Source organism: Quercus lobata, chromosome 3 (assembly GCF_001633185.2).
Source record: "Quercus lobata isolate SW786 chromosome 3, ValleyOak3.0 Primary Assembly, whole genome shotgun sequence".
Taxonomy (NCBI): domain Eukaryota; kingdom Viridiplantae; phylum Streptophyta; class Magnoliopsida; order Fagales; family Fagaceae; genus Quercus; species Quercus lobata.
Genome location: NC_044906.1, coordinates 74,503,588 through 74,523,238, shown reverse-complemented (window position 1 = coordinate 74,523,238; position 19,651 = coordinate 74,503,588). Strand labels below are relative to the sequence as shown.

General features: G+C 33.8%; 1 protein-coding gene and 1 long non-coding RNA gene across 3 annotated transcripts; both read right to left on the bottom strand.

The window, feature by feature from the left end:
- Nucleotides 1-330: 330 nt before the first annotated feature.
- LOC115979108 lies at nt 331-17,933 on the bottom strand. Its single transcript, XR_004088947.1, has 3 exons — nt 17,749-17,933; nt 594-630; nt 331-422 (listed from the first exon to the last, which is right to left on the bottom strand). It is a non-coding gene; the product is annotated as an uncharacterized LOC115979108 (long non-coding RNA).
- Nucleotides 5,113-14,703, bottom strand: LOC115979103. Of its 2 annotated transcripts, none has more exons than XM_031101070.1 (2): nt 14,016-14,703; nt 5,113-7,149 (listed from the first exon to the last, which is right to left on the bottom strand). In XM_031101070.1, the coding sequence occupies exon 2, from the start codon at nt 7,141-7,143 to the stop codon at nt 5,482-5,484; it is 1,662 nt and encodes a 553-aa protein (XP_030956930.1). In that variant the 5' UTR covers nt 7,144-7,149; nt 14,016-14,703; the 3' UTR covers nt 5,113-5,481. The 2 variants fall into 2 exon arrangements, with proteins under 2 accessions (XP_030956930.1, XP_030956929.1); XM_031101069.1 differs by lacking the exon at nt 14,016-14,703 and adding an exon at nt 7,238-7,592 and having other exon boundaries at nt 5,113-7,146.
- Nucleotides 17,934-19,651: the final 1,718 nt, after the last annotated feature.

Below are 19,651 nucleotides of genomic sequence, written 5' to 3'. Positions count from 1 at the left end.
AAAGCCAACCTAACAAAGTCTTGATTTGCAACACTACCTAATACCATATTTTTCAATAAGCATATACCTACCTCAACCGACTTACATCATAAGCCCCAACTTACAGAGGAAAAAAAAAAGAATATTCCTCTCCTCTCGTTATAACACCTTCAAGTACTCAATTTCCTTATACTATTAATTTTTTTGCCATGCATATTAATAGAAAGTGCAGTTCAAAAGTCCATACATCAAATGGTGAGGTAACAAACACATCAATGTTCTCATCTACATACCAAAAATCACGACAAGGACAGAGTGCCTCTATTTCATCGATAAAGATAACTGATGGCTTGCCCAACATTGCATGGGATGATGCCTCTGAAAATGCTTCCCACAAAACTTTCTCACTTTCTCCAGCATGTGCTCTATGAACAGAGTGTGGACTGCAGAACACACCCACGAATAAAATCAATCATAAAATGATGAAACAAATAAAAATTCTGGAGGACATGAAACTATAAACCTTTAAGGGAACAAAGGCTTCAGCATCACACAAAGATCAGAGTCTTCAAAATCTAAAGCAAAGAACATACAAATAAGTGATGATCCCATACCTGATAATGATTAAATGTGCACCACATTCCTGAACAACTGCCCGTACCAAACTTGTCTAGGATAGCAAGAAAAATAAAAATAAAATAAATAGGAATTAATCTCATAACTTTGAATACAAGCAAACCAAACCAAACCAAGACATCATCTCATCACCAACTATAAGCTACACAGACCTGAATTAGACAGACAAACCCAGATAAGCATACATGTAGGCAAAAAGAGAATCTAAATAAAGAACATGAACCCTGTCCTCTCCATTCCCTGCAAAGAGTCAGCCTCGACTGTGCAAAAGAATGAGTTACAGAAAATTTCACGATCAAGGGTGGAGTACTATAAATCTTATTTATAGTAGTGGTTCTTATATATTGTAATACAATCAAAGATGGTCCAAAGAAAAAAAAATCTCTATTTGACGGGACTTCTTCCCCTGTTTAAATTACACAATCTCAATCAAGTGTCTGTTGTTCAATGTCTCTTTTTTTTTTTGGGGGGGGGGGGGGGGTGGGGTGTAAATAGTGTCTGTTCTTCAATGATAAAGCAGGAAATGCTACAAGATGCACAAAATTAAAGCACAATCAGTGTTCCTCTTTATCTATATCTCTCTCCCATCCCTTCATTTTTTCCCTCAGCCTATAATCCTGTATTGAGTAATGATGTTTATATTCATTTTCTCCCATCTCTCCATTGAGTAATGATGGATCAAATGTGGCTTGGGACAAATATTTGTCTTTAATTATTCGTCTGAGCAGATGTTGAACCACCACACATGCAAACTTGCACTTGCAGACGCACAATACACGACCGTTTGGCATGGTCTCAGTTGCTTGGATACTAATCTACAAGAAGGCTCAGCATCATGGCTTTAGACATCATATTACAGTTTCTAGGTTTGTTTGGCTCTCATATGTTGTAAACACATCTGAAGAAAGAAAGTGGGGATTGTGGAGAACCATATGATCTTTCTCATCTGCTTTTATTCACTAAATGGCATGCCATGGTGCTGAATTTGGTGGTGGAACCACAAGAATTTCACTCAGAAACAAATTAGTGCTACCCTTCTTGTAGCAGATTAGGACCTGAACAACTAGAAGCTCGTAATTAAGGTAGGTTTAGCAAGCAAAGAACTGTTTCATGGAGCATAAGAGCATAATCAATTGATATCATAACAATTTTTAGTATTTACTGAACTTCCTTTCGAAAATTATGGTAGATTCTGTAACAATAACAAAAATGAAATGTAAACTTCCAATCAACCCCCCCCCCCCTCCTCCCATGCCTTGGGGGTGGGGGGTTGGGTTGATTAATTATTTTCCAGGATTGTTTTTCAATGTACCTGCACTTTACAAGAAGGCACCTCCAAGCAGCAAGTCAGATCAATGATGAGTTAAATTGACATCACCAAAATTCAGTATTGACATAGATGATTGGATGCATATATAAGCAGTATCAGCTTCCATTTTCTCCAATAATCTGGGTGTGATTGGCCACATGAGTTTGAAGCCGTCCAAATGTTTAGACCAATCAACATGTTGGGTTGAAGTTTTAGGTTGCTTCTTCGGCCTTTGATACCAAATGTTCTCAAACATGGCTTTAACTATAAGAGAATAAAGCAATTCTGCCTCGGCCGATGAATTATAAGGTTGCATCTCTCTTCCCTTATTCCTTGTGCTTTACATTTAATTGTTAATAATATATCTCCATGCACTAGGTAGTAATCCCGGTTAATTGTGTTTTGGTTTACTCTTATTCCACACTTAGTTGAGTAGATTAAAAGCAATTAAGACGTACTTTAAAATTGGGGGTCTAAACAAGCTCTAGTAGTTATACTATTGAGCTTTCAACAATAATACAACATAATGTCCGGAAACCTAAAATGGCATAACAATTAAATCTCCATTTTGCCCACTATCTCCACTACTCTTAAATTTTAAAAAGAACTTATCCTCCAAATCAAGTTCAATGAAACAACAGAATCAAAGTTTAGTTTAACTCTATTTTTGCACAAACAAGTAAGAAGGGAAAATGCATTCACTACGGAACTAAAACCTTTGTAACACCAATCAAACCTTTCAGTCCTTATTTATTCTTCTTTAGCCCTCAAATCTTTCTTTCTTAGCCATAGAGATGCATGTTAAATTGATAGAAGAAGAAATTGCATTCTAAGATCAACAGTGAATATAATATGTTTATACCCAAAAAAATTTTCAATCAAGCAACTGAAAGCTCAAAAATATTCTTTGTTAGCCCAAAAAAAAAAAGGTTATCTTGATCCAATAGAAATTGAATAGGTAAAGAAATTTCTCATTGAGTTGCGTACTTATTTAGACCAAGCAAGAAAGGGCTTAACATTGGATCGCCTTCAGCACTAGGTGGACCCAAGGAGAATAGTACGATGAATTTTGCCGCCCAACTGCTGATGCTGCAATTCAAGATTGAAGAATTCTTAAGTTGGATTAAGAAAGCATAGAGTCTTGGAGTATGGATCTTTATGGGGTCCCTATGTTTAGGTTGTATTAAGCCAAAGGCTGTGAAGTGGTATTGAGGAGTAAAAATATAAAATATATGGGAATTTAGCTTAAAAAGTTGAGTATGGTAAGTTGAAATTTTATGTTATGCAGAAGTGTATGTTGCAGTCTCCTTGGAATGGGATCCTCAATAGGTAAAACAAATAGCTATGGGTTATTATCAGAATCTGTTATCCTTATCCACAAACATCCAACTTGAAAACCAGAATTGTTGATTGAAGAACTCTCAAAATTCAACCTTGATTGTTACACATAACAGAGTAATAAAATGAATCCTTGAGCTGTACTATTATTTCAACTTTAATCAGCTTTCGCATCTTCAGAGCTCAACACTTATGAAGGGGAGAACTAGAAGATTACACAAATACATGCTATCATCATTTGCAACAATAAAAGAAATGCTAAGCAAGATAAATAACAAACCATTATTAAAGGTAATGAAGAAATTTCACCATTACATAATTGATCATAACTTTGTCCCCCATCTTAGGTTAAAGAACATAGTTGCTTTCACATTCTTATCATAAAAACTATATGCAATTCAAATGACTAATATAGTACATGTTTTTACTTTGATTATAAACTCTTACAATGCTACTCAGCTCAACAGATGAGTGAAGGAGCTATTTCTACCTAGATGGTAGCATTATATCTCCAATGTTCCAGCGGGTCCACTATCAAACTCAAAAGATGCATACTTCTTTCTAAAATGAATCACATTGGGGAAAAAAATTAAAGCAAGTCAATGAATTGATCAATTCAAAGGAAAACCAAAGTTTCTGTTTTTGGTGGTTTCACAGCTTGCTTTTCTCGAAACTTATCTTCTTTAAGATTGCATGGTTGCCCTCATTGGCTATTTGGGTCATCACAAGTTTACCCTTCAATCAAGAAGATTTCTTCATACTTAGAATGCAACAAAGTTTCCATTTTTGGTATATTGGGATTAAGGAAAATAGTAAACACCTTTTAGAAGAAAAGTCCAGCTTTACCTTTTTACATACAATTACTTCTAATAAATTTCATATTCCTTCAAAGAATTTTTAATTTAGGTAGAACTAATAATTATGGTTATACAAAAATGAAGCATAATTTTGACAACCAATATAATAAATCACAAAAATAAATACTATTTCTATAATTCAGGTGATTTAGCATGCTATTTGAAAGCAGATATCCATATGATAACAATGCACATTTATGTATACAGCTGTTGGCAAGCAAAGGCATGCCAAGACGGATGTTAGTGCAGCAGAATCCATGGGTCTAGGAACTTAATGACAGAAATTGGTAATCCAAATGTCCAATGAACATTCAATGCATATGCCCAGGGCTACTAGAGTTGGTCAGGACTTGAAAGTAATTTTTAGTCAAAAATTTAGGTTCAGATTATATTAGAGCCACGAGGGAATGACTGAGGCATAGAATTAAGAAAGAGCAGTGCCATTTACAATATACTATATAGAGCTGTGCCATCACAAGCATTCTAAAAGGACATCCAATTAAGAAGACCCCTTTATTAGTACCATATCAGGCCATACATGATGAGGATTACCAAACACAACATACTAAGTGCGTGCCAAAAAACTCCCATAACATGGAATCAAATTAAAAATACATATTATCTTAAGGAGAAATGCCAATGCCGCCAATAAATAGTTCTAGACCCTAACATATTGTCCACACAATGAAAGGGTTCAATTTACTAGTATAGCTACTAAAACCAACTAATCTCTTCTATGGTGCAACAACAAACAGCTTCAAATCAAACAATCACTTGGAATAGTACTTAGTCAAATTATGACCTTTATCAATAAAACATGAAAAAGATACATTGTAAGAGAAGCTTTAGGATATATATAAGATCTTTTAAAGAGATACAATATAAGAGCAGACAAAGAGGCACTACTCAAAGAATCATGTGTAATATAAAAAATTAATATATGGAGGATCAAATATAATAGGGAGGTTTAAAATGCAGGATTAAATGACTTTATATAGCTTAAATGCTGCATTTTTCTTACTACTAGAGCTGCAGACTACAGGTGTTTGCAAAAACATATGATCAATCAGTCAAATTCTAGATTTGGTGAGATATTGTCGTAAATTTAAACTCAGTTTTTAAAAAGACTCTAAGATCTAAGTTTTATTTTCTTAATAAAGTTATTGTGGTAAGTAATATCAAGAATAAGATACAAAGATGACTTGTTTTAATGCAAACAGATATACTCACTAACAGTCTCAACTTAATGTTATAAAAGGTGGGCAAGACCCACTTTTTTAGAGCTGTAATAACACATTAGATTCAACAATATAAAAAAAAAAAAAAACAGTTTAACCCAAAAGAAAAATATAAATACAAAAATTAAAACCACTTTTCCTGGCCCCGCACACATTTATCGTGGATGTAGAAATCACACTGGACACATTGTAAGATAAACTCTTTGCAAGGATCACCACAATCGTGACATTCAGGGCTGTCCTCAGTTTCCTCAATGAAAGTAAGTGGGTGTGGATGAAAGCCAAATGTGTAAGTATCTCCAAACCAAATATTTGTGTATTTCCCAAGAATACAATTGGGATGAGCAGGATAAGTGCAATTTTCACAGTAATAGAACCAATGCTTTGGGTCACGCTCTTCTTTACAGATGTCACAGTAATATTCATTAGAATCATCTTCAACAGTATAACAGAGAGTGAAGGGATGCTCGTGTTGTTTGTACCTTGTGGTATATGGTAGTGTAGCGCATTTGATGTCTAGAGCAAATTCACAAATGGTGCAACGAAATATGAAATCCGTTTTAGAATTACAACTAGTGCAAGTTTGTTGATATTCTGTAGTGGAGAGGTTAAGTTGGTGCTCATGTCCTTTGTGGGTAAGGATGTCTGATGCCAAAGTCAAATTACATTGAACATCGGAAATAAGCTCTTTCCAATGATAGGAGAAGCCATTGCAACCCCGTTTACAAGCACCACACTGAAAAATCTTTCCTGGTTTCGTTGGGATAAGGGTGAATTGGAATGGAAGTAATTGATTTTGTATTGTTTTGGGTAAATTTGCACAAGATTTATGAAGAAAGAAGGCACACTGGGAACAACTGTAAAATGGACCAAGAAGGGCTCGTGCGCACCCATTGCATTTTTGGTCATTTAGAACCTCATCAGTAAGCTTTAAGTCATGCTCATGACTTAAGTGTTTGATTTCTGTGTCTATTTGAGTTCCGTCCACCCCCACCTCGGATTTTTTGACTTGGTAAGCTGCTGAGTCAATCGATTCATTAAGCTCTGGAACTTCATCCTCAATGATTCTCAACGTCATAGCACAATCGAGGTGGGCAACATAATCGCATCTGGAGCAATAATAAAGCCCAAAGTGTGTGTCCAATTTTTCAACACAGATTTGACAAAACCGGGAGTTGGATTGATGGAACTCAATAGAAGAATGGGTGAGGTGGAGGAGGTGCTTGTGACGCCAAATTTTGACTCTTTGTGGGTAAATAGAACATCTTCCATGAATCCAGAAATCACATAGATGACACAGATAGGGTGTACCTTTGTCTTCTTTGCCGCAAATGTCACAAGTGAAGGTGATCCACTTCCAAAAGGGGGTCAATGGGTGGTGGTGGAATTCAGCATCCATGGTAGGCGCTAAAGAAGCGCATGTGATGAGAAGGTTGAAGTCACAACGGGAACACCGATAAGTGTATACACCTTTATAATCTTTGCAGAGTTCGCATTTGTAAAGTTGTTTGTCGTCGCCGAAATATGCCCAGGTCTCTGGAGAAAAGAGAATAAGAGGATGGATTGGGTGCAAGGGATGGTGCAACCCAAGGGGTAGTTCCGCACATGATTTATGATGCACGGCCTCCCGAAGCCACCACCTTCTGCATTCTTTACAACTGTAGCTAGGACCATAAACTCTTTCTCGGCACCCCCGACAAGTATCACCGCTTCTGTCATCTTGATTGAAGACCAAGGGATGCTCCGGATGGGAAAAATGTTGAAGATGCTGCTGCTGCTGCTCCATCTTCTTCTAACACATGCACATTCACAGTGAGAGTCACAGACATCATCTAATTTGTTTAGAGAAAAAAGAAAAAGGGCATAAACAGAATACGTACAAAGGGCTGGGTGAATCCAAATACAAAATGCATAAGTAACGGAGAAAGAGAGAGCGTGAGAGAATTGGTGGTTTTGAGTTGAATAGCAATTATGTTTTATCGGTGAATTTGATTGTAAAAGTAAAAGAGTGATTTGGAAGCGTGGTTTTGGTAGGGGCAGAGATTGAGGTTGGAGTTGAATGATAATATTATTTGATCGTGAACGTTTAAAGGGCTTGGGCTTGGGTGTGGCCTGTAGGTATTTTTGTTGGGTGGTTATTTTTAATTTTTTAATGTGAACAGTGAAAGGCATAAAAAGTAATAATCATTGTATAGATTGGAATTCTTTTAATTGATTTTCATTAAAAATAACAATGATTTTATTTTGGGGGAAAGCATAAAATTATTGTATATATAGGAATTATTTTACTTGATTTCATTAAAAATAAAAGTGATTTAAAAAAAAAAAAAAAACATAATGCATCTACAAAATTAGGAATAAATAATAAGAATGCTTGCACAACAAAAATTCAAACTATGGTTTTAATTGATTCTCCATTCTTGTTAATAGAAAATTATAATTTTTTTTTACTTTTTTTTTCTTTTGTTTATGCCAAACGTTATCATTTAACACAAATCTAAGTTTACCTTTATTCAATACATAAGTAAAGAGTGCAACTAAATATGCCTTCATATTGATATGATTAATTCTTTATGCAAGTTTTTCCTTACCCCAATTTAGCCAATACAACTCAAAAGTCAAAACAACAAAACTAATCCAACAACACCATTATAAGAAAGTTCAGGAGTAATTGTAGTCTGGAAATTCAAAAATGAATGAGCAAAGTCTTTTAGAGTTTCACATAAACTCAAGCAAGCTTAGTTCAATTTTAATCCATTTTTACAATGTGAAATGCATTAAGGCAATTTTTTTTATTAATAAAAACATTTTCTTTTTTAATATTGAGTCTATCGGTCCCATAATTTTTTTTTTAATTTTAATTTTTTTATTTAGGTTGAAATTCTCTCTTCCCCACATGTGATAAATAAGAAGAAAAAAAACAAAAATTTGGTAACGTTTGAGAATGAATGTAAACTATCTTACTATTAATATGAGATAAAATGAACATTTAATACGGATATGTTCAAGTTTGACTTTTGGGCAACTTTTACTGAAGTTTTATTTATTTTTCTTTTTTTGGATAATTAACTTTTATAGAAGTTATATTTCTCAATACTATTCTTTCATAATAATAGTTTGTAATCCTATTATTGGACTAAATTTTTTTCCTCCAACTATCATGCTAATTAAATATTAAAGTGATCTATTACTCTTTCCGAAAATCAAGGTGATTAGACATTAAAAACTCAATAATCTATGAAGAGAGATTATATATATATATATATATATATATTTTTTTTTATACTTAAATACAACAAATAACAAACTTTATAAATTTAACAATAAATGGCAACTAATTATTTTGAAATTTTGTGTGATTATCCTATAATAGATATTAAATAAAAACATGATTAAAGAAAAGAGTGATTTGTGAAAAATAATTGAGTGATATACCATTTATCCAAATTACATTAAATGTAACATAAAGCAAACCATCTAGTAGTAATACATCTCACAAAAATATAGTATCAAGTGCAATAAAATCTTACTACATTTAACATCTATGTGACAAATTTTAAGCAAAGTAACCTATTGTTTATAAATACCAATACAAAAACACACATGCATATGAACAAATTTACAAAGGCAACTATCAATACTTACAACAATAAGAATCCAATTTTGGCTTCAAAACACACTTAAGGAAGCTTCCAAATTATGCTCACTTTCAATTTTTTTTAAAGTCTAACTTCATATGAAATCCCTATATAACATCTACTATATATAGGATTATCATGTCAATGTGTCAAAGAAGATATACCTAGTTCAACTCAAAGGATTTTCATGCCATTATGTCAAAGAATAAATACTTGCTCCAAAATAAAGAAAACAAAAGAAAGAAAGAAAGAATAGAGGAAGCAAGTAGGCAAGGCATATGCTTGCTTGCCAACTTAGACTTAAATATTTCATAGTAACATTTCCTATTTCTTTTTTTCTTTTTCTATTTTTCCTTTCCTTTTTTGTTTCCAAACATGTCCATACTAACATTTAATTTTCTCATTCATTTATATGATTTATTTATGCATCTTTTTCTAGGTTATACACAAATGAAATTTTATCTCGTGTTACATTTAAATGATAACTTTTGACATTCTCAAAAAAAGAAAAAAAAAAAGAAAACGATAACTTTTGAGCTAGAATTTACTCAAATTTAACTTTTGAAATTACTATTACTGATTTGGATTATGATCCAGGGGACCATTTGGATTTGATACCAGTTCACCTCACCCGTCAACATTTTTAGTAATCCAAAAATCAAATCACCCACATGGATCAAGTTATACTAGAGTAATTTTATAGTGCAACAGCTTAGAATATCAAATCCAAAGCAGGACATTGTAATCCTTAGGTTTGGTTAGCATCGAGCCTTAGTTAACCCTGTAGACATGCTAGGGTCTCAGGAGGATAAATCGTTCAAAGTAAGGCATTGCAGAATTCACTCCAGTAGGAACATTTTAAAGCTTCAATTACTAAATAACCAAGTTTCCTAAAATAAAAAGTACCCAAGGATCCGATTGCAATATACCAAACAGCAGATAATGTCAAATAACTTTTTTGAGAGAAAAGATGCTGAGATAGGTTAATGGAAATTAGAAAATACAACAGAACTTAACAAAGCCATTATCCAAAGTAACTTAGTTGGCTACATTGATCCAATATTTCCATTCAGCTCTATTTAGAGTCAATGTCCCCTACTCCCCTGTTAAATCATTGATGATGGCAATAAAAAATAGAATACTGAATGAATGCATTCACTAAATTCAAGATGTAGCTTTGAGGAAAATATATAGAAAATTTGATTAAGCCAGTTTTTAATTATGTAAGCAAAGACCACTGAGCTTACTAGTAAGGAGTTCTTTATTTCTTTACTTTTTCTCTCAATGTGGAACTCAACCCTCAACCCTCACAGATGCACTAAGAACAGTTGCTGACTTTGATTTGGTTTGTTATCCCTCTTCTTGTTGTGTACGAGTTGGCTAGTCTCCACAAGAAGTCACCAAACCGACTTTGTAGCCGTAATCTATGTTTTTTGTTGAAAAGAGCTCTTTGGGTGTATTTGGGATTGGGTTTTGTGAATGTTTTGTGCCACTATTGTAGTCACCTTTTTTAGTGAAATCTTCTTCTCAATGCCACTAGTGGAAATTTGGTAACGTTTGAGAATGAATGTAAACTATCTTACTATTAATATGGGATAAAATGAACATTTAATACGGATATGTTCAAGTTTGACTTTTGGGCAACTTTTACTGAAGTTTTATTTATTTTTCTTTTTTGGGATAGTTAACTTCTGTAGAAGTTATATTTCTCAATACCATTCTTTCATAATAATAGTTTGTAATCCTATTATTGGACTAAATTTTTTTCCTCCAACTATCATGCTAATTAAATATTAAAGTGATCTATTACTCTTTCCGAAAATCAAGGTGATTAGACATTAAAAACTCACTAATCTATGAAGAGAGATTATATATATTTTTTATACTTAAATACAACAAATAACAAACTTTATAAATTTAACAATGAATGGCAACTAATAATTTTGAAATTTTGTGTGATTATCCTATAATAGATATTAAATAAAAACTTGATTAAAGAAAAGAGTGATTTGTGAAAAATAATTGACTGATATACCATTTATCCAAATTGCATTAAATGTAACATAAACCAAATCATCTAGCAGTAATATATCTAACAAAAATATAGTATCAAGCGCAATGAAATCTTACTACATTTAACATCTATGTGACAAATTTTAAGCAAAGTAACATATTGTTTATAAATACCAATACAAAAACATGCATGCATATGAACAAATTTACAAAGGCAACTATCAATACTTACAGCAATAAGAATCCAATTTTGGCTTCAAAACACACTTAAGGAAGCTTCCAAATTATGCTCACTTTCAATTTTTTTTAAAGTCTAACTTCATATGAAATCCCTATATAACATCTACTATATATAGGATTATCATGTCAATGTGTCAAAGAAGATATACCTTGTTCAACTTAAAGGATTTTCATGCCATTGTGTCAAAGAATAAATGCTTGCTCCAAAACAAAGAAAACAAAAGAAAGAAAGAAAGAATAAAGGAAACAAGTAGGGAAGTAGGCAAGGCATATGCTTGCTTGCCAACTTAGACTTAAATACTTCATAGTAACTGTGAGTACACAACTCGCCATTAAGCAGTTTTTGTCCGCTTTGGGGAGCCAGTCCCTCACGGTTTTGTCACGAAGGGATGGGAGCGAAGGATTTTTGCCGTGAAGTGATTTACACCTAGGCTCACCCAAGTCCCACATCGCCTAAGTAACCCTCCCACTCATGGCTTATAAGCTTCTGGAGCAACCATGAGTGTACCACTACTACGCATGTGATCACATGCGGAGTAGTGGTACACTCATGGTTGCTCCAGAAGCTTATAAGCCATGAGTGGGAGGGTTACTTAGGCGATGTGGGACTTGGGTGAGCCTAGGTGTAAATCACTTCACGGCAAAAATCCTTCGCTCCCATCCCTTCGTGACAAAACCGTGAGGGACTGGCTCCCCAAAGCGGACAAAAACTGCTTAATGGCGAGTTGTGTACTCACATTAAAGGGGATTTTTGCCGTGAAGTGATTTACACCTAGGCTCACCCAAGTCCCACATCGCCTAAGTAACCCTCCCACTCATGGCTTATAAGCTTCTGGAGCAACCATGAGTGTACCACTACTCCGCATGTGATCACATGCGTAGTAGTGGTACACTCATGGTTGCTCCAGAAGCTTATAAGCCATGAGTGGGAGGGTTACTTAGGCGATGTGGGACTTGGGTGAGCCTAGGTGTAAATCACTTCACGGCAAAAATCCTTCGCTCCCACCCCTTCGTGACAAAACCGTGAGGGACTGGCTCCCCAAAGCGGACAAAAACTGCTTAATGGCGAGTTGTGTACTCACAGTAACATTTCCTATTCCTTTTTTTCTTTTTCTTTTATTCCTTTCCTTTAGTGTTTCCAAACATGCCCATACTAACACTTAATTTTCTCATTCATTTATATGATTTATTTATGCATCTTTTTCTAGGTTATACACAAATGAAATTTTATCTCGTGTTACATTTAAATGATAACTTTTGACCTTCTCAAAAAAAAAATGATAACTTTTGAGCTAGAATTTACTCAAAATTTAACTTTTGAAATTACTATTACTGATTTGGATTATGATCCAGGGGGCCATTTGGATTTGATATCAGTTCACCTCACCCGTCAACATTTTTAGTAATCCAAAAATCTTGCCACACCTACAAAAATCAAATCACCCACATGGATCAAGTTATACTAGAGTAATTTAATAGTGCAACAGCTTAGAATATCAATTCCAAAGCAGGACATTGTAATCCTTAGGTTTGGTTACCATCGAGCTTTAGTTAACCCTGTAGACAGGCTTGGGTCTCAAGAGGAAAAATCGTTCAAAGTAAGGCACTGCATAATTCACTCCAGTAGGAACATTTTAAAGCTTCAATTACTAAATAACCAAGTTTCCTAAAATAAAAAGTACCCAAGGATCCGATTGCAATATACCAAACAATAGACAATGTCAAATAACTTTTTTGAGAGAAAAGATGCTCAGATAGGTTAATGGAAATTATAAAATACAACAGAACTTAACAAAGCCATTATCCAAAGTAACTTAGTTGGCTACATTGATCCAATATTTCCATTCAGCTCTATTTAGAGTCAATGTCCCCTACTCCTTTGTTAAAGCACTGATTATGGCAATAAAAAATAGAATACTGAATGAATGCATTCACTAAATTCAAGATGTAGCTTTGAGGAAAATATATAGAAAATTTGATTAAGACAGTTTTTAATTATTTAAGCAAAGACCATTGAGCTAACTAGTAAGGAGTTCTTTATTTCTTTACTTTTTCTCTCAATGTGGAACTCAACCCTCAACCCTCACAGATGCACTAAGAACAGTTGCTGACTTTGATTTGGTTTGTTATCCCTCTTCTTGTTGTGTTCGAGTTGGCTAGTCTCCACAAGAAGTCACCAAACCGACTTTGTAGCCATAATCTGTGTTTTTTTGTTGAAATGAGCTCTTTGGGTGTATTTGGGATTGGGTTTTGTGAATGTTTTGTACCACTATTGTAGTCACCTTTTCTAGTGAAATCTTCTTCTCAATGCCACTAGTGGACGTATGTCTAAAGCTAAACTATGTAACTCTCTACGTTCCCCATGTGTGTGTGTGTGTGTGTGTGTGTTTTTTTTTTTTTTTTCTTCTATTTCTATTTTGCATACATCCTCCATAATGGATCGCACACATAACACACACACACACACACAGATCACCAGAAGTCCATAAATATCACAATAATCATAAAATTCTGGCCTCAAACAATCCACCACCCCAACGGCAGATCATATTAAAATTCATATCAGCAAGAAATTTAATGTTTGTTTCATAACATTACTTTGAAAGACATAGTAATCCATCTCACAATATCCAATCACCACCACGCATAAAAATAGGCTGTCCGTTGACCTTGAACAACTTGTAAAAGCAAAAATTTATAGACTACATATCCTAATATCAAAATAAAAACCTATGTAAAATGTCCTAGAAGGCATATAAAGCAATACCTTCCCCCTGTGGCGTTATCAATATGGCTCTCAATTTTTCAGAAGCCAAATATATGGCTCCAAGCATCAGACTCTCCATATCCCTTTACATCAACAGTAATATGAACACTGTACAATGATTGTTTTTCCATACCGTTCGGCCACCGTAAGTCAGTCTTGTAGAAGAAAAGCTACAAATGCATATCATTATAACGTATAACAGAAGTATTGAGAGCCTTAAACTAAACATATTTGAATCCATAATAATCGGATGGTCCAAATGCTTAGAGACGAAAAAAATTACAATAATTCAAGGCACGGATTAGTAATGAAGGCTATATCCCTTCCATTATTCAGCCACAGTATGCAATTTTTTTAACTTGGAGGAGGTGGGTTTCTTTCATGCTTTCACATCTCTTTAATGGTAATGTACAATATCAATGAAATGAATCGAGAAGGAAGTTCATTGCCTAAATTTACAAAATCATGCTATGATTTTGTAAGATATTGACAAGAAAAATAAAAAAGATGAAAAATCAAATTCCATTTTACCAAATCATAAGCAGAAGGTATGAGTATCAAAGACAAACACATAGACTAACATGGAAAACAGCAGAGGCCAACAATGGTTAAGCTTTAGGACGTGCTCTAGTAAGAATCGTGCGGCTTAACCATTGTTGGCCTCTGCAGTTTTCCATGTTAGTCTGTGTCTCTGTCTTTGATACTCATACATTCTGCACACACACACACACACGCACACACACACACACACACACAAATATATATATATATATATATATAACAAGGTGAACCACTATCACTACAGTAAATTCTATACCTCAAATAGACAAACAAAAGCAATCCTTTAGTTGACAAAAGAAAAACGGGAACTAGAGTAAAAAAGAGAGGGTGTCCCAAGTGTTAAGTATGAGGAGGAATGTATTAACACCAAAAGAGCCAGGGTTATTAATAAGAGACTGAATTCAATAAGAATGTGGTGTAAAAGGTTAGTTTTACACCTTCCGAGTCCAACGACAGTGTGCCACATCAGACTTTTGCAAATAAAAGGTTAAGTACTACCACACTTGATCACTACCTCAACATTATCAAGAACTAAAACAAATACTGATTAATACGAAAATTAAAACCCAACCATGCAAAACCCAGAACCATTTAAAATGAAGAAGTCGCTGGAGATTCTGCCAGTGACGGAGAGAAGCCAAAGAAGACGTGGTGACTCCAGCCCCCACTACTATCAACACTATGGGTGTTCAAAACTCCAGCTAATATAGATGTTCTATTAATTTGAGTTCATATTTTCCACTTTGTTGACACCTTTAATGGGTATAAAATTGATGAAATCCAAAGAAAAGGTGTTTAGCTATGGTTACAGCAATAAACATCTAGTAGTTTCCTTCACAAAATGTCTTTAGGTTCTTATGAAATATCTTCAACTTCAAGGTTGATGTAGAGGCATTTTGAGTTTTGACGCCGACGTCTTTTACAGTCACTGGTGGCATCACTGGATGCTTCACGGCACGACATCTCCAGCAGCAACTTCTTGGCTCAACTGCGTGTACTTGAAGAAGTTTGGGGTTTTTAATTGTCTGTGTCATAGTGTTTAAAGGGAGAATGATTCTGTGTGGTTGGACCTAATCTTTTGTTTAATAAACAGACTTCCATGATAAGTATTGCAGGTTGCATAAGATATAAGTCGACAAGTCTTCTTCACCTCAATTGAGAAGAAGGATGTAGATAGCTCACATAGCCTAGTTCCTAAACGTTAATTCCAAGCCTGTCTAATCTTGTTTTTTGATATTCCATGAGGGGCAATCCAATGGGTGTATATTGCAATCCAGCAGGGATTGACAAGTGTTGACTCTGAAGATGATCTACTAAACAAATGTTTCCCGCAACTCCCGTTGTTACTTGGATATTCAAAGAACACTCAGCAACCCAGGCACTTCTAATTTCTAACTGTGTTGTAGCATGCATATGTACCGTCTTGCAATTGTAAAAAAATGATGAAAACATGTGGGGATCAATTATTCTCATTGGCTGCATCAAATAATAAAGCATCCTATCTGAATTATATGATTACAATAAGGAAAGAACAATTCTCCTGACGGAACAAAAGCACCATTAAATATTGAAATTCTAATTCAGAAAAAAATAAAAGTTAATAAGGAATGGCAGAAGAAATCTACACTACATGTTTCATAACCATGCATATCTACAGCTTATGAGGATACTACTAATGTTTACACTAGTGCTTTCATTCTAGGAATTCCAAATATCATTAACATGATAGTTTATCACATATCTATTGTCATGGAAGGAAGTTCTGCAATATAGCTCACCTCAATTATTGATACAGACACCTCATCCCATATGCCACTGTTCCTTTCCCTGTAATTGTACAAATGTCAAGTACTTAGAAACAGAATTATTTTTCTTTGATATATTCTATAAATATATGGTTCATTCAACTAGCAAGAGAACATATGGATAGTTTACAATAGGATGAAAACATATCGTTAAATGTAAAAGACACAATAAGAAGTGAATGTCCACGGAATTTCCTTTCCTTTATTATGGGAGGATGCATATAGAAGTTCAGGCATCCTGTGACTTTCCCTTTCAAAACCCTTTTCTTTATGAGTAAATAATTCATTAAAGAGCAGAGGTGCAACCCATGTACAAGGGGAGTATGCAAGAGATACACTGATAATTACAAAGATCAAGCATCTAAATTAGAAATGGAAAACTATCTCGAAGCTGATATCCACTCATATTAAGATCTAAGAAATAGAAAAACGCTTGGAATTTTGAAGGATAAAACATTATTTTATATTTAATGAATCCACTGTATATTTTATGTATATATGTTGTCCTACCAGGTCAAACTTAGTTAACAAGATTTTGTATCCCTTAAAAAATCCTAACTAGTAAGTCCATCCGTGCTCACATCTAATCTCCAAACTTACCTTCAGCAGTTCACCCAGTGCTTTGGTCCATTTTTGTCACCAAGACACCCAGCACATATTTCAAGAACATATTTCATATTAATAAACTTGTCAACAGCTTACTCTGAAAAAAGTTGTAAAAAACCAGGAATGTGTAATACTCTCCCCCAGAATCAGCAATATCTATAATTGTTCTCCCCCAAAGTTTCCAAAACACAGCTAAAACAGCTAACTCCAAAGCAAATGTTTATGAGGTAACTAAAACAGCTATATCCCATGCTCGACGCAGCAAACAGCAGAATAGTACACAGGTCATTCAACTTCATGCTTGACAGTCTATGTATTGAACAACTAATGAACCTCATTCAAAATTTCTTAATATCATCTATTTTTCTAATTGTACTGCAATATACAAAGGCTTTACATTTCACATTTTGCAGGTAACCAAACATAAATAACAAGCCTAAATAAGTGTAACCAATTATTTACTTCTTTTTTTATTTCTATTGGCGAGATTTACATGAAAATTTCATGAATTTCAATGAAATATCAAGACCAAACTTATGCAATTACAACCATCATTAGAATCCAACCCTGTAAAATTAATGGCATATATGGTAAAAATTGTGATGAGCAGGGTTGAAAATTTTGATTTGTGAAGCCGAAATGCATTCTTCCTACCCAACCCAACACATAACTTACAAAACCCAATAAGTTTAACCAAAATTCACAAGTAATTGCAAAATGTTAAGTGAATAAAGATTGAAGAGAGTGAAAGATAAATTTACATTCCGGGAACGACGGCGTTTAACCAAGGGAAGGTGGTGAGTTCCACTACTCAAGTTAACCTCCGTGGACATCGCTGCGAGTCAACCCGAGTCGGGTCGAGCCGAGTCTTCCATGTACTCGCCATTTAAGCCAACCGAGTCCTGACTCGCTCACAAATGAGAGAGTGAGAGTGAGTGTGTGATTCTTTTGAATTTTTTCATTAATAGAAATTCTAACAACAAGAGTTAGAATACTTATTACCGATTATTATAAAAGATGATGTTACTCAATTTTAATGTGGGAGCATTGCAACTCTATTGGTGCATTTGTATAAACGGTTAGAAAATGGGATTTTGAATTTAAAATAAACGATTGTAAAAAAATTATGATGAGTTGTAATTGTAAAATAGAATTTTGAGTTTTAAAAATGTTCTTTTAACTTTTAAGTTTCCAAAATGACTAACCCAATGGACCTTTTATAAGCCTAAAACAAACTGGCTTAGGTTTAGGTTGGTTTATGGGCTTAGTAATAAGCTTGAAAAACAAACTCATATCTTACCAAGTCTTTCAATTATTAAATAGGCTTTATAATATACTTGTATTGGATTGTGCTTGAGTTTGAACTTGAGCACGCATGGCTTGATTAATGAATCAAGCCTAGTTAAGCTGAGCTTAAGTTTTTTGACTTTTTTACAAGCTCAAACTCAAACATAGTTTGTAAGCTTAGTTCAAGCTTAAGCCAAGTTTAAACATTTTATATTTGTTGTTGAGTTGAGTTTGAATTAGGCTCGGCTAGTTTACAATCCTAAATTTCCGACCAATTTCTCCACGTTTATTTACATCCTAAGTATAGCATCAATTTGATGAATTGCATAGATTATTTATTGCCTAAAGTCCTATACAATAGCAATGTCAATCTTTAGAGAAATATTGACATAAAGATAGTAGTGAGTGCTAATTTTGAGTGTGTTTTGTATATCAGTATTTTGTTTGAGATAGAATCAATAATGTTTCCTAGAAAATCGCTTATCCAATCTTGCTCTTTTTTAAATGGGGTTTACATAATTCTAATCCCAACCAAAGAATAAAGTTGTTCATGGTTCTTTTCTCCACACCAAAAAAAGAAAAAAAAGAAAAAGAAAAAGAAAAAGTTGTTCAATGTCCATTGAAGCTTTCTTTAGGATTAGCAAAGTATAAAGTTGTTTTATACTTATTGGTTAAATCCAGTCTTGTTATGTAATATACCCCAAATACCTTCCAAATTTCCATTCTTGTCATGTAATATCTCCTTACTTGATCCCCTAAAGAGTCCATACAACTCTATCCTTACTTTGTTAGAGAAATGTAAAACCATGACAAAGTTGAAACAATTAATGGGCTAATGATCACTACATCAATTATAAAAAAAATTTAATCCTTTGATCAGGCTAAATGATTTTTGCGATATTTTTTTTACACTAAGACCTCAATTATGCAAGTACCTCTTTGCTACAAATATTTTAAAAGCATGTTCAGAAGTTACTTATACAAATTATGGATATTCATAATCATAAAATGAAAATTGGGTTGTAATTGGATGTGTATGTTTCAAAATAGAGACCATCCATTGAGTAAAAAAAACTTGACCTTACTTTTTTAATTACAATACCAAAAAAATAAATAACATTTGTATAAGCAAATAGAGTGATGAGAGAGAAAAATGTTGAGTTTTTGCCCTTATTATTGTGGTGGTTATGTTTATATTTTATTATTATTTATGTTAATTATTTTGTAATTTAAATATAATATATATTTTGTTCTTTAAATTTTGTGGAAGATAATTTGTTCTCCATAAACTTAAACAAATTCTAAAATTATTTTCCATCTATTTGTCTTTGCAAATATGGTATTTTATTATTTTGGATGTGTTTAATTGATATTATT